Genomic DNA, 13,827 nt, shown 5'->3' with positions numbered 1-13,827 from the left:
CCTTCCTCTGTGGTCCCTCCCAGACCCCCTTATGCTCTTGGTTTCCCCGCCTTCTGATTTCTCTGGACCTTCACCCCTTCCGGGAGCCAGTGGTCAGACACCACTTAACCGGTGACCAACAGGTGCACTCTCTGAGGCCCCAAGGGAAGGGGCTGTGCTCCACCTCCCTGCCCCATTTGTTCTGTGTATGCCCCTACAACAATACTCACCTCTTGCCCTCAAGTGGCATTTTTCAACTCTGCTGGAGCCAGTTTCCAGGAGGAGCAGGCACGGCTATGTGGGCAATGGAAGGTGTGAAGGCTGTGCTGCCTGCAACTGGCTCACCTGGTGGCCTCAGCCTGGAAGGAGCCAGAGGCAGAGGCCCCAGCCCCAGGGACTGGGGGTGAGTTTGTGTGTAGGGAGGGCTACCGGGCCCTGTAGGAGGTCATGGAGAAGGTGAAGGTGAGTGAGTCCTGGCATGGGCCAAAAAAAGTGGGGGTGGGGCAGGACAGGTCACTCCCATGATGTGACCCCATTATTTTGGCTCCAGAGCAGCTTTATGGATCTCCCGAGGGAGAAGGTGGACGGGAAGCAGCAGGTGGAGAAACTAGAGCTTGGATTCAGCCAGCTCTCTGGAGCGACAGATGGTATGAGTAAGCAGGAGGCCAGGGCACGGGCACGGGGAGCTGCAGGGCCTTCAGAGGGGCCCCAGTGTCTGAGCCGTGTCCTCTCACAGGAGAGTACATCACGGTATATGAGAGCCAGTGGGCAGGGCCAAACACGCAGCACCAAGAGGAGGAAGCCAGCAGGCTGGCCCAGAAAGAGGAGGAGATGAAGGTAGAGGGTGTGCAACATCTCTGCGGGGGTGGGGGTGAGGGTGGCTGCTGGCGCTGGCTCAGGCGTGGCAACTGAGCACCCCTCCCTTCAGGTGAAGCTGCTGGAGCTGCAAGATATGGTGTTGCCGGTTGTGGGCGACCACAAGGGGCATGACAAATTCCTCCCCGCTGCCCAGAACCCTGTTGATGAGCCCGCTCCAGAGGCCCCAGCGACCCAGGAACTTGCGGCTGCCGAGGAGCAGGGTGGTGAGTAGAGCCCTCAGGCGGGGTGGGCAGGCAGGAGCAGGGGAGGCTCGCAGTGTACTCAGACCACTGCCTCCCTCTCTCCGAAGATTTTCACAACAGCGTGGAGCCTGCACCAGGGAGAGGCCAGGGAGGGTTCTCCCCGTGACAACCCCACTGCACAGAAGATCCTGCAGCTGCTTCCTGTAATGCAGGACACCCAGGAGCACCCAGGCTTGGCCACCAAACCCTGCGTGCCATTCTTTTACCGGGCAGCCGAGAACAGGGAGATAAACATCATCATCATCTGAGAGTTGGTCAAGAAATTTAAAAACAACAACAAAAAGTTATGGGGTTAATCCCCTACACAATTCATCTACTTCATTGGAATGTTAGAGCCCCTCGTGTTTATTTATGTTTCTAATTTACAGTTTAAATTTCTTTGTGAAAAGTTAAGGGAGAGTGGGTCTTTCCCTGAGTTCACTCTGGCATCCTTTAGCGTTTTTGGTTTTAATTTGATAATTGTAGGTCATTAGCTTGCATATCGAGTTTGCCCTTACATGGTGGGAGTTCAAACACACAAAGACCCACTATTTGCACAAAACTATTTTTACTGGTTTGGAATAGACTGTCATGCTTTTTAAACGTTATTGCAGCATGTATATTCATTACAGAATTCAGATAAAATCTTCTTATATTCTGCTATTATGTTTGATCGAATCCTAATCACAGTGAGCTCTTTCATTAGCTCGATATGTGGTTTGCCCTCAAGTGCACACTGTTTCTTACTTTGTAATATGCCACTGTGAGTACTGACATTTAGAGTTGTTTAAAGGCCAAGAACTGGAAACAGCTTTTCCCTGTTTTCTGTGTACTGGGGATGGGAGTAATAACATTTTGGGGAACTTTTTAAATCTCACAGAAGAGGAAAGTGGCCTGCTCTGGCAGCTGTGGGCAGGATAGAGTGTGTTTCATTTGTTCTGGTGCCAGGAATGAGCGCCATACTATGGTAGTTCACTTAGGATTTGTATGTGCTCTGGGCTCATGAAGATATTGCATCATGAGCTGCAGCAGTTGGACTCTTTCTCAATGACCTAAAAGGGATTATTTCTGAAGAATGAAAGGCTCCCATCATTGACTGTGGATGTGGAAAATCTTTTCTAGCTTAGAGCCTTCATATCCACAATACATTTTAACGTCAGAGTTCATGTTACCTGTTTTAATCACGTGACTACATGTCCCAGTACACACAAGGGGAGTGGTTGGCATTCTTCTTAGTGTATTTAGGGAAGATCATAAGAAATCCTTTCAGAGTTTAAATGTCCCTGGAACAGGCATACAGGCTCTAGTCAAGAATGAATTTGAGTGAAGGAAAGCTGTGTGACGCCTGGCATTCCTCTGTGTTCATGGAGCTTCTTTGAGCCTAGAAGATTTTACCATCTAGACCTCTCTAGCTAATACCTATTCTTCAACCACATTGATTAATCTGACATAGGAATTTACTTCTTTTCCTTGAAAGGAAAACACTTTTAAAATAATAACAACCATTATTATAAACCAATATATGTGAGAGTACTTGGTTGAAATGAAAAGGCGTTTTATAGACATTATTATATTACATTTGAAAATCAAGGGGAAGTTTATGCAATTTAAAATGTTTACAAGCTGCAGTGCAATCTACTGTTTGTGAAGGTCAAAGTATTATGAGGAAAAGTATCTATACAATCACAGTTATGTTTCCTCACAAAGTTCTTTATGAAGAGTGAAATGTGTTTTTATACCTCTCAGTTTCAGTTAGAGGCATATTTTGTGCCATATTTATGTTCATGTGCCTATACATGATGAATGAATTATTTCAGTCTTACATTGCATTGCCTAAATCATAACTTTATGATGCTTTGGAAAGAATCAACAGCTAAAACTTCATGAAGTTCTAATGCCTGTGTTCTGAAATACGTCACATTATTCGGATGTAGGGAGAGATGTATGTGCGCTTGCTGGGATGGGCATTTCTGCTTCCTAGACCATCCATTTTTTGCATTTGGCATCTTCCTGTTACTTTTATAAATATGACATTAATAGGAGAGCAATAATACCATTTTGCAGATGGACTAACAGATTTGCCTGCATTCACTGAAAGAGTGCAAATATTAAGTCCTTGTGAGTTCAACTGACTTCCAAATTGTATGAATTTATCAATGTAGTAGATAAACCCAGTTTCAGAATGATAAAGAAAAACTGTTAGACCAACTAATGTGGCTAACTAACAGTAGTACGATTTCTAGCCCAAGGGTTTAAAATGGACTTAAAATCCTGTTCTTGCCTTTTATTTTCTGAACTTGCCACTTTTTAGCGTTCTTTGAGTTCAATTTAAAGACAGTTTAAGTCCATTTTAGACCCTTGGGCTAGAAATGAAACCACTGTTAATTAGCCCCCTTGTTTGGTCTAACAGTTTTTCTCTATAATTCTGAAACTGGGTTTACCTAATACATTGATAAATTATTTCAAAGGTATTTTTATAGTTCAAATCACTTCACTTTTACAATGATAAATATAAATGACTAGGAATGACCTTCAGATCGCGTTTAGCATCTGTAACCAATCTGACAATAATGTGTTCATCAGGTACCTATGGATGAAATCACACACTGGCATGTTTAAGCTGAATGTCAGTCTGGAAAAGAAATGTACTGTATTAACTGAAATACCACTCTTTGTGTAGATATTTTGTCATATATTTAAGAAAAATTAAATAGAATGCAAATTGTATGACAATAACTTTAAGTCTTTCTTCAAAGTGCTTGCGGTCCTTTGCAATGCCTCATTCAGCCAAGTATTTGTTCTCTTCCTATTCAGTATAAGGCAGCTTTCAACTTGCTGAGAAGGCAACATTAGAAGGTTAGAGTTTATCAGAAACATAGAATCTTAAAGTGTGAGTTCAACTGAATAAATTTGAATTTCTGTAGGAAGTAAAGGATTAAAAACCTACTTAAATATTGCAATATATAATCATTTTTAAAGTATTTGATTAAATCTGACAGGTTTTCCAGAAATGAAAAAAAAATCAGTTCTAAAATCAAAGCTGATATTTAGAAAATATGAAAATGTAAATCAGCCCTATCCATAAGATAGTTTCTCTAAAACTTTATCTGAGAGAGTCATTTTAAAAGAATAAAACTATTCAAAAATGTAACTGCTATCTTAAGTTTTGAAATAAGTTAAAGCATCTTAAAATATGAATACTGCAGTTTAAAAGAAAGCAACTGGGGGAAGGAAAAGTAGAGAAAGAAATGCCAATTCCAATGCAAAGCTTTATTTGCCAAGTTTTCTTAGAATGACTTTTACCAATTTATGAATTCCTGTCAACAGAATGTGTAATGGAAATACTGAAACCCTGTTGCCTAAAGTGCCATTATTGACTGCTACTGTGATGCTACTGTAATGTAATAAATTAGGAAATTGTTGCAAAGTGCTGTTTTTGCCTTAAAATTTTGTGTGTCTCAAAAACTATGGTGTTAAAGGTATTGAGACTGTGCAAATATTGGGCACACTTGGCATGAGGTCATCAGCTTTTACTTTTACAAAATTGTAACTATGCAAGTGTGTTTATTAAAAGAACACAAACTAAAAAGAAGTTATGGGGTAAAAAAGTTGTGGGATGAAATAGTTATGGGATAAAAAGTGTTGTGGAAAACTTATAGCAAAAAAAAAGTTGTGAAAAAAAGTAGAATAAAGTTTTATGAAAAGTTTTTAAAAAGCATTATGAAAAATAAGTTATGGGATTAAAAACTAAATCATGGGATAAAAATAAAAATAAAAGCAGGCCCCTGTCAGCATAAGCCTGGAGAAGTGGGACTGGAATCTCTACCCCCACCATGTCCCTACCACCTCTCCCCAGTCACCCCTTTACCATTAGGGTAGCAAGACAAGACCCTTGTCTAATGGCTGAGAGATAAACAGACTTTTTGCCACTTTGACCAGGGCTGAGTCCTTAAATTTCTGGACGGTGATCTTTGTTATTGAAGAGCCAGAGGCTGGTGGAGCTGGTTTGTTTGGAGGAGTCCTGATGGCCTCCCTACTTTCATCAAAGCGACTTTTCCCTCAGGCGGGACTCCCATCTTCTTACTGAGAGAGGCAGCTGAGGCGGGACAGTGGGGCTAACCGTAGAGCAGGCGAGGGCTCGGGCTGCTGGGGTGGCCCCCCTTCCCCAGTGTACATATAGTATCTGTGTAACATTTTGTATATTCCGGAGGGTAGGGCCACCTCCTGCATCGTACCTAGTGGAGGTTGGAGCTGGCATATGAGGAGGAGTTTCTAAGCATTTGCGGCTGGGAAACTTATTTATTGATAGCTTAGGACAGAGGAAGGAGGCGGGGATGGGGTTTTGGCTCCCTGGTGATGCTACTCCCATTTATTTTGCTTTTCATTTTGGAATAAATGGATTTATTCATACTGCTCGGCCTGGTGGGTTCCCATTTCCCTCACTGGTTCCTAGAGATTGTGCCACTAAATGAGGAGCCCCAGAGTGTCTGAGGATGCCCAGCTGGGCTACTGGGGACCTTCCAGGCCTGTGACCTGTATGCTGCCTGGTGACACCTGGTGGATTTCATGGGGATGCCATGATGCCTATGGGGCACAGTCAGGCCCTGACAGCCAACAGGCTCAGAAGCCTCATCTAGCGGTGGCTTGAAAGGCAGATACCAGCCACCCAGGCATCTTCCATTCCGTTCCCCTGCCTCCGTTGCCTGTCTGTACCTGGTGGCCTGTTCTGTCTGTCCCTCCAGAGTGCTGGCTGCCCCCCAGGCTCCTCCAGGCTGAGTTCATGACCCTGCCCCCTAGTGGCCAGAGCCGGCTCCACAGGATAACAGCCAGCTAAGCTCTAGGGGCTTTCCAGGAAAAGCGTCCCTTGGAAAGGGTGTGGCCTTTACATCGCTCCCAACAGCACCCTAGAAATGGCTTGGCCTTTTCCCTCCCTGAGCTCCACAGAGAACACAGACAGCAAAGGACACATTCCCCGTCATCCAGAAATGGGTTTCTCAGCCAAGGGACAGCAGGACTGGAGGAGACTGTCAGGCCACAGGGCTGCCTACACTGTGCCCCCATGCTTGGTGGGGGGTGGGAGGGATGGTAGAGGCTGGCTGTCCACGGGCCGGGCATGACAGGGAGGCTCGCTGGAGGTGGCGCGCTTTGGAGGGGAATGTCAGAGGAGAGCTTTCTCTTGTTGGGCCACAAGATTCCACAAGGACAGCACAGCAACTGATTCCCAGCACTAGAGGCGAGGCAGCTGGCCATGTGTAGGGGTATGTGTGTGTGTGTGTGTGTGTGTGTGTGTGTGTGTGTGTATGAGTATTTATAAATATTTATAGAACAGGGCAGGGTGTGCCACAGAAGGGGCACAAGTTTTCAGCATTGGTCACACCTGGATGTGTCAGCTCAGCACTACAACAGACTAAGTCACAGATGAAGGGGGCTGGCTTTGGGCTGGGGAGCCACTGTCAAGTCACAGGACATCCACCCAGGCAGGCTTGGAAATGGAGGCCTCCGAGAAGAGGAGGATCTGTTTAAAGGTCGAAGTGGGGCTGGGGCTCTCAGGTCTGCATGAACTTGCCTGACCTGATCAGCTGGCAGTTGGAGAGAAGCAGAGAGAAAACAGGAGAGAGAAAAGTGAGCAGAGAGCTGGTGAGGCAAGCACAGAGCACGGGCGTGCTGCGGCAGCTGTGGGAGGGCCAGGGAGGGGAGGGCGCAGGTGCAGGTGTGGCAAGGTTCCTGGAAAAAGGGCTGGAAGGAAAAGAGGAGGAAGATAGAGGGAGGAGCTGGAGCTTCACAGGTAGTGCCTGGGGGCTGCGGTGGCCCTCCCCAGCCCACACACGCTGACCTGACCCACAGCACCCAGGCAGTGCACCCACTATTCAGACCAATGCTCAGCCCCCTCAGGCTTCCCTCTTCTCTGGTCACCCTCCCTTCCAACCCACTGGCCCAGGGCCACTTCTTGCCTTGGGGAGCCCCACCCAACAGCCACCAGGCCTGATAGAGAAGGAACACTGCTTGACCCAGGATGCTGAAGTTAAAAGGGATGGATGACTGAAGTAAGTGCCAGAGGCCCCTCTGGGTGGTAAGAAAGCCCAGGACCCTCTGAAAGGACCCTGGGGGAGGCAGGGAGGGCATATTCCACTGTTCATAGACTTATAAGTCTAAGAGGGGAGCCTCAGCTGGTTGCAGGGGGCTGCAGGTCACGTAGGTGAGGCTGGGCCCTTCCTGCTGGGAAAAGCAGAAGACGGAGAGTCCTTGGCAGGGGATGTGGGTAGGCTCGCTAGGCGGAGCTCAGCTGAGCCAGCAGGGACTGTGGGCCCCTTGGCTGAATAGCACAGGTGACCCCTAGGAGCAACAGGCCAAGGTGCGTGAGCCTGGGAGGGAGGAAAGGGGGCTATGTGTCCCTGCCTGGCCTGTGAGGTATATTGTGGGATGACCATCTGTATGGGACTCTCAAGATTTTATCCTAGATCACCACTGGATTGCCAACAGATAGAGGAGGTGGGACCCTATCACTCCTGCTCTGCAGTGGATTTGGCACTCAGCACTCCCAGGCTGGGAGCTGGATACCCTGCCCTGGCAGCATGACTTAGACTGCACAACAGGTACGGCGTGCCCAGGATGATGTTCCTAGGCCTCTGCCCACTTCAGAGTCCAGCCCCACACACAACCCCCTCCAAGTTCCCAGCCCTTACACCATAAAACACAAGCTCTCTGCCCTCTCTGATGAGAACAACCACGTCAGCCAGCTTGGGCACAGAGCCTGTTCCAAGAGCCCACAGGCTCAGCCATGGAGTCTGGGGGGCTTTGGGGCTGTGGGTGCCAGCCCTGGTACCTGCGTCTGGCTGGGATGCTCTGCACCTGCAGCCAGGAGTCGTCCACGGGCCCCTGTGGGAGTGCTGATGGTGGTCATGACCACTGTGCCTACTCTGCTGACTCCTCCATCAGCATGTTCTTGTCCCCACACAAGTACAGATTGGCCAGCAGCTCCGAGAAGATGAACTCCTTGGTCTGAGAGTGGGCAAAGAGGGAAGGAGGCTGGGACCTGATGCCTGTGCCACCCTGGCCACCCCATCAGGCCCTGCTGGGACTGTGTGTTGGACTTGCAGCCCTGAGTATGGCTTTTCAGACGCAGCTTCTACACCACTTAGACTCTAAGACCCACCTCCCCACCACCTTTTCTCACTCAGATGGGGACACTGAGTTCCAGAGGAAATTCACCTGCCCAAGGTCACAGATCTGGGAGGGGACCCAGGACCTATCATGCTACCAGGACACCTGTCTACTCAGTTTTTAATTTTTGGAGACAGGATCTCATTCTGTTGCCAGGCTGGAGTACAGTGGGCGAAATCACTGCTCACTGAAGCCTCAACCTCCTGGGCTCAAAGTGATCCTCCAACATTATCCTGTTGAGTAGCTAGGACTACAGGCACATGCCACCACCAGACCCAGCTATTTTTAAAATTTTTTTGTAGAGACCAGGTCTCATTATGTTGCCCAGGCTGGTCTCAAACTCCTGGGCTCAAGCAATCCTTCTGCCTTGGCCTCCCAAAGTGCTGGGATTAGAGGCGTGGGCCACTGTGCCCAGTCCCACATTATAATTCTATGGGACAGCTCTGGTCTGGACCGTGCCCCTCTCCCTGGACCTGGTCTCATAGGACTGGTTGGCACCTCCCCCAGGCCAACACGGTCACCTGCATCCCCAGTGCCACAGGAGCCCCCTGCCCCCATGAGGCGGTGCATGCACGTTGTTTATCATGAGGTGCATGGTGGTCTCGGGCATGAGACCAACCAGGAGGTCCCACATGGTCTTGTTACAACGGTCATGTAGGAGTCCACCAGGCTCTGGGTAGTCTCCATTTGCCACTCCAGCTGTGTGTCCATGGAGTGCATGAAACTGTCAGAGCCATTCTCCTTGGCCTTGCTGGCCTGTCATGGAAAACACAAGGGCATCAGGGTGGCCACGTCATGCAGCCAGGCTCCAGGCACCCCCAGGATCTCAGCCCCTCGAAGAGTACCTGGAACATTGAGGCACAGGGAGAAGCAACTGGCCAGAACACACACCCAGCTCCCCACACACTCTAGAGGGTTTCAGGTCTCTGCCTCTGAGGACCCCAGACTCCCCTGATTCAGCCTTGTCTTAGTTCTGACTCTAGTACCCAGAATTTGCCTCCATTTCCCAATCTAGAAATTGGAAAAGAACATCTCCAGGTCCCTTGCTTGAAGACCTGGCCAGAGCTGGTGCCAGGCTGCAGACACCTGGCAGGAGGCAAGAGAAGGGCATACTCACTTTCCCCTTGTCCTGGGAGGCCCATGCACCAACATTGCCACCACCACTGCCACCTGGGAGCACAGCCAAAGTAGACACTCACAGGAAAAGGGGAAAGGTTGAGTGAACCTGGGACACTGCCCCCCAACTTTAATGTGTTGATGAATTCTATTTGTTAATATTTTGTGGAGGATTTTTGCATCAATATTCATCAGTGATATTGGCCTGTAGTTCTCTGTTTTGGATGTATCTTTGGTTTTGGTATCAGGGTAATGCTGGCCTTGTAGAATGAGTTTGGAATAGTTGGGTAAGGTCTCTAGTTTTTGAATAGTTTGGGTAAGGTTGGTATGAATTCTTCTTTAAATGTTTGGTAGAATTCAGCAGTGAAGCATCAGGTCCTAGACTTTTCTTTGCTGGGAGACTTTATTACCACTCGATCTCATTATTTCTTATTGGTCTGTTCAGGTTTTGGATTTCATCATGGTTCAATCTTGGTAGGCTGGATGTGTCTAGAAATGTATCGATTTTTAGTAGGTTTTCCTATTTCTTTGCATACAGTTGCTTATAATAGCCACTAGTGTTCCTGTGAATTTTGGGGGTATCAGTTGTAATGTTTCCTTTTTCCTCTTTGATTTTATTCACTTGGGTCTTTCTTTTTGTCTTAGTCTTAATTAGGCTAAAAGTTTGTCAATGTTGTTTATCTTTTCCAAAAACCAACTTTTCATTTCATTGATGCTTTTGATTGTTTTCTTCATTTCAATTCCGTTTATTTCTTCTCTGATCTTTATTATTTCTTTTCTTCTACTAATTTTGGGTTTGATTAGCTCTTGCTTTTCTATTTCTTTAAGATGCATTGTTAGGTTGTTTATTTGATGCTTTTCTACTTTTTAAAAGTAGGTGTTTATAGCCATAAAGTTCCTCTTAGTACTGCTTTTGTAATATCCCATAGGTTCTGCCATGTTGTGTTTCCACTATCATTTAAGAAATGTTTCAGTTTCCTTCTTGATTTCTTCATTGACCCACTGGTCATTCCAGGGCATATTATTTCATCTCCATGTGTTTGTATAGTTTCCAACATTTCTCTTGTTACTAACTTCTAGTTTTATTCCATTGTGATCAGAGAAGATGTTTGATATTATTTCATTTTTTTCTAATGTTTTAAGATGTGTCGTGTGACCTAAGATATGGTCTATCCTTGAGAATGATCCATGTGCTGAGGAAAAAAATGTGTATTCTGTAGCCCAAGGGAGAAGACACCTGCCCCACTCTGCTGCAACACACAGCGCTCTGCTCAGGGATGCGGCAGTGGTGTGCTGTTGTTACACAAGGGGCTCTGTTTCAGGGAGGGATCAGAGTCTGTTCTGTAGTGTTTGACATTTTCTGTGGTGCAAATATTCCATGGCTGATTTCAAGCTGCCACCGTCTTCTCAGTCTGGGCTTATTTGTACCCACCCTTGGGAAGGCTTTCCAGGTATTTGAAAGGATGTGGGTGTTGTGATCTAAACTGTATCTTTCTTAGGGGACACTCTAAGCCCAGTTATGCTATGGTTCTGGCAGACTTATAGAGGAACTGCCTTGGTGGTCTCAGATAAGATCTAGAAGAATTATCTGGGCTACCAGGCAGTAGAGACTCTTATTCTCTACCTGAAATTTTTCTTCAAAAAACCATCTGTCTGTCTGTCTGTCTGTCTCTCTCTCTCTCTCTCTGCTGAGCCACTTGGAGCTGGGGGTGGACTGACACAACATCCCTATGGCCACCACCACTGGGACTGCACTGGGTCAGACCTAAAGCCAGCAAAGCACCGGGTCTCACTCAAGGCCCACTGTCAACACTACCTGGCTATTGCCTATGTTCACTCGAGGCTCTGGGGCCCTACAGTCAGCAGGTGGCAAAGCCAGCCAGACTTGTGTCTTTCCCTTCAGGGCAATGAGTTTCCTGAGGCCTTGGTGGGTCCAGAGATGCTGTCTGGGAGCCAGGGACTAGAGTCAAAAACCTTAGAAATTTACCTGGTGCTTTATTCTAAGGCGGCTGAGCTGACACTGAAACCATGAAACAAAGTCCTTCCCACTCTGTCTTTCCCTTTCCACAGGCAGAGGAGCCTCACCCTGTGGCCACCACCACAGGCCCACAGGGAGTGCTGCCAGGCTACTGTTGATGTTTACTTGGGGCCCAAGGACTCTTAAGTCACTTGTGGTGAATGCTTCCGGGCCTGGGACTCACCCTTCGGGGCAGTGGGCTCCCCTGTGGCCCAGGGCAGGCCCAGAAATGCTGTCTAATAGCCAAGGCTTAAAGTCAGTGACCACAAGATCCCATTTGGTGCTCTCTACTGCACTGTGGCCAGGCAGGTACCTAAGTTGCAAAACAAAGTCCCTTTTATCTTTCCCTCTGCTTTTCTCAAGCAGAAGAAATCTCTCACCTTAGCCACCATAGCTGGGAATGTGCTGGGTCTCAGCTGAAGCCAGCCACCTCGCAGTGGGAATGATTGGTAGAGACTACTATGCAGCCATCTTGCTCTGCCCCTCCTCCCTCACTTCACTTTACCTCCTAAGCGCCCTGTTTCCAATACAATCACATAGAGGGTTAGGGCTCCAAGTATGAATTTTGGGGAGACACAATTCAGCCTATAGCATTTGGACTTGGGGAGAGAGAGGGAAAGAACATGCACAGGAAGGTCACAGTGTAAGCAGCAGTATGGAGGTGGGGAAGTTCAGCTCATGGATAGAAAAAATTGATCCAATTTGGCAGGGCCCACAGGGAGATGTGGTGGAGTGGTGAGAGGTGGGCCACATCAGAAAGAACCTTAAATGCCAGGATGAGGTGGGAGGCATTTCCTGTTGTGTAGAAGGTGCCATGAGGTGGTGGGGAGGGTAACATGATGAAAGGATATTTGGGAGGATGGATCTGGCATCAGTGATGGGTGGGGGTAAAGAGTAAACAAAGCTGGAGGCCAGGAAACTGGACACATGGCCCAGAGTTCAGGCTTAGGCTGTTCAAAGGCAGTTTCCACACTGAGTTCCAATGTGGATCTAAGCATGCAGGGGGCAGATAATTTTAAAAAGCAAAACCATTCCCTTCCCATTACCACACAGTTTCCCAGCTGAGCTCATCACCAGAGTCTTACAAATGATATAATCGACCTGCCCCAAACTCTGTCCCTAGGAGCTGTGAGCCCTTGTCCAGCTGTAGCCCTGGGACACTGCAGCCTGAGCAGGACTGCACCTGTTCCCTCCCAGGAGCCTCATCTCTGGCCAGGCTTTGGCTTCCAATGCCCTCAGCTTTGGCTTCAAAATCTGTTGGGTCAGATTCATGACAGCTCTGGCCTTCTTCAGTTTAGGGATTTTTAAATAGTTTTTTCAAGCAGGCAGTAGATCAACTCTGCTTGCTTACCTCTAAGAACTGGCTACAACTCACAGAAATCTGTTATACTCATAGTTATGGCTTGATTACACAGAAAGGATACAGATTAAAATCAGCCAGGGGAAGAAAGGCGTAGGGCTGAGTCCAGGAGGGCACCAGGCACGGAGTGTCCATTATCCCTTCCCCATGCAGTCAGAGTGCATTACCCTCCCGGCTTTGCTAGGTGCCAGTACACATGGAGTACTCTCAGCCAGTGAGGCTCCCTCCGGCCTCAGTGTTCAGGATTTTTACTGGAACTTCATCACAGAGGCATGCTGGATTGTCCATGTGGCTGCTCTCAGTTTCCAGTCTCCAGTCCTTCCAGGAGTGACCTAAAGCCCAGACTCTAAATCACATAGTCGTTTTTCCTGGCTAGTCCCCACCCTAAATCTCATTATTAGACCATCCATCATGAGCCAAGAGCCCCAGGCAAAGATATTCCTATCAGGTATTACATTTTGATGGTTGCCTCCCAGGAGTCTAGGACAAAGGCCAGACCTCTTTTTGGTCAAGGTTAATTGTTTTTTTTCTTCACTATACAACATGCCATAGTTCTTTTCTCTGTTTTGTCTTCAAAATAACCCTAATGGTGGGTAAGGATGTTTGTTATTATAAACAAGATCTCAAGAGGGAAGATGCTTGGGCAAGGTTGCACAGTTGATCCTGGACTCATGGTACAAGACCCTTTTCACTCTGAGAGGCCCAAGTCCTGAGAAGAAAATGGAAACAAGGTGTGTATGTGTGTGTGTGCACATGTGTGTTTGTGTGTGTAAATGTATTTCTAATGAATATGGGTGGATATGTGTATGTCTCTGTGTGTGTGTATACATGTGGATGTCTGTGTGTCTATATGTATGTTTGTGTATTTGTATGTGTGTATACAGTGGTGCACACCTGTAATGCCAGCTACTCAGGAGGCAGACAGGGGAAGATCACTTGAACCCAGGAGTTTGAGAGAGAGAGAATGTTTCAATGATCTGTTTCTTGCAGTTAGAAGGAAAAACCTGGGGCTGGGCATAAAGAGACAAAGCACAGCATAAAGAGGCAGAGAAATGTCTAATAAAAACAAGTGACCAAGAATTAATTAGTTCATC

The 13,827-nt window shown here is 47.3% G+C and overlaps 1 protein-coding gene and 1 pseudogene across 1 annotated transcript; one reads left to right on the top strand and one right to left on the bottom strand.

The window, feature by feature from the left end:
• LOC105505210 overlaps positions 1-1,348 on the top strand; it is a 21,613-nt pseudogene extending 20,265 nt beyond the window's left edge.
• Positions 1,349-7,780: 6,432 nt separating this feature from the next.
• LOC105505136 (putative GED domain-containing protein DNM1P34) lies at positions 7,781-9,284 on the bottom strand. Its single transcript, XM_011932845.1, is given in 3 exon segments — positions 7,781-8,078; positions 8,815-8,885; positions 8,888-9,284. Coding segments are annotated over 3 exon segments (231 nt in total). The 5' UTR covers positions 8,961-9,284; the 3' UTR covers positions 7,781-7,991.
• Between the last annotated feature and the right edge of the window lie 4,543 nt (positions 9,285-13,827).

Source organism: Colobus angolensis, unplaced genomic scaffold (genome assembly GCF_000951035.1).
Source record: "Colobus angolensis palliatus isolate OR3802 unplaced genomic scaffold, Cang.pa_1.0 Scaffold99, whole genome shotgun sequence".
NCBI lineage: Eukaryota > Metazoa > Chordata > Mammalia > Primates > Cercopithecidae > Colobus > Colobus angolensis.
The sequence above is the reverse complement of the archived record's forward strand: the minus strand, read 5'-3'. Positions and strand labels throughout refer to the sequence as shown.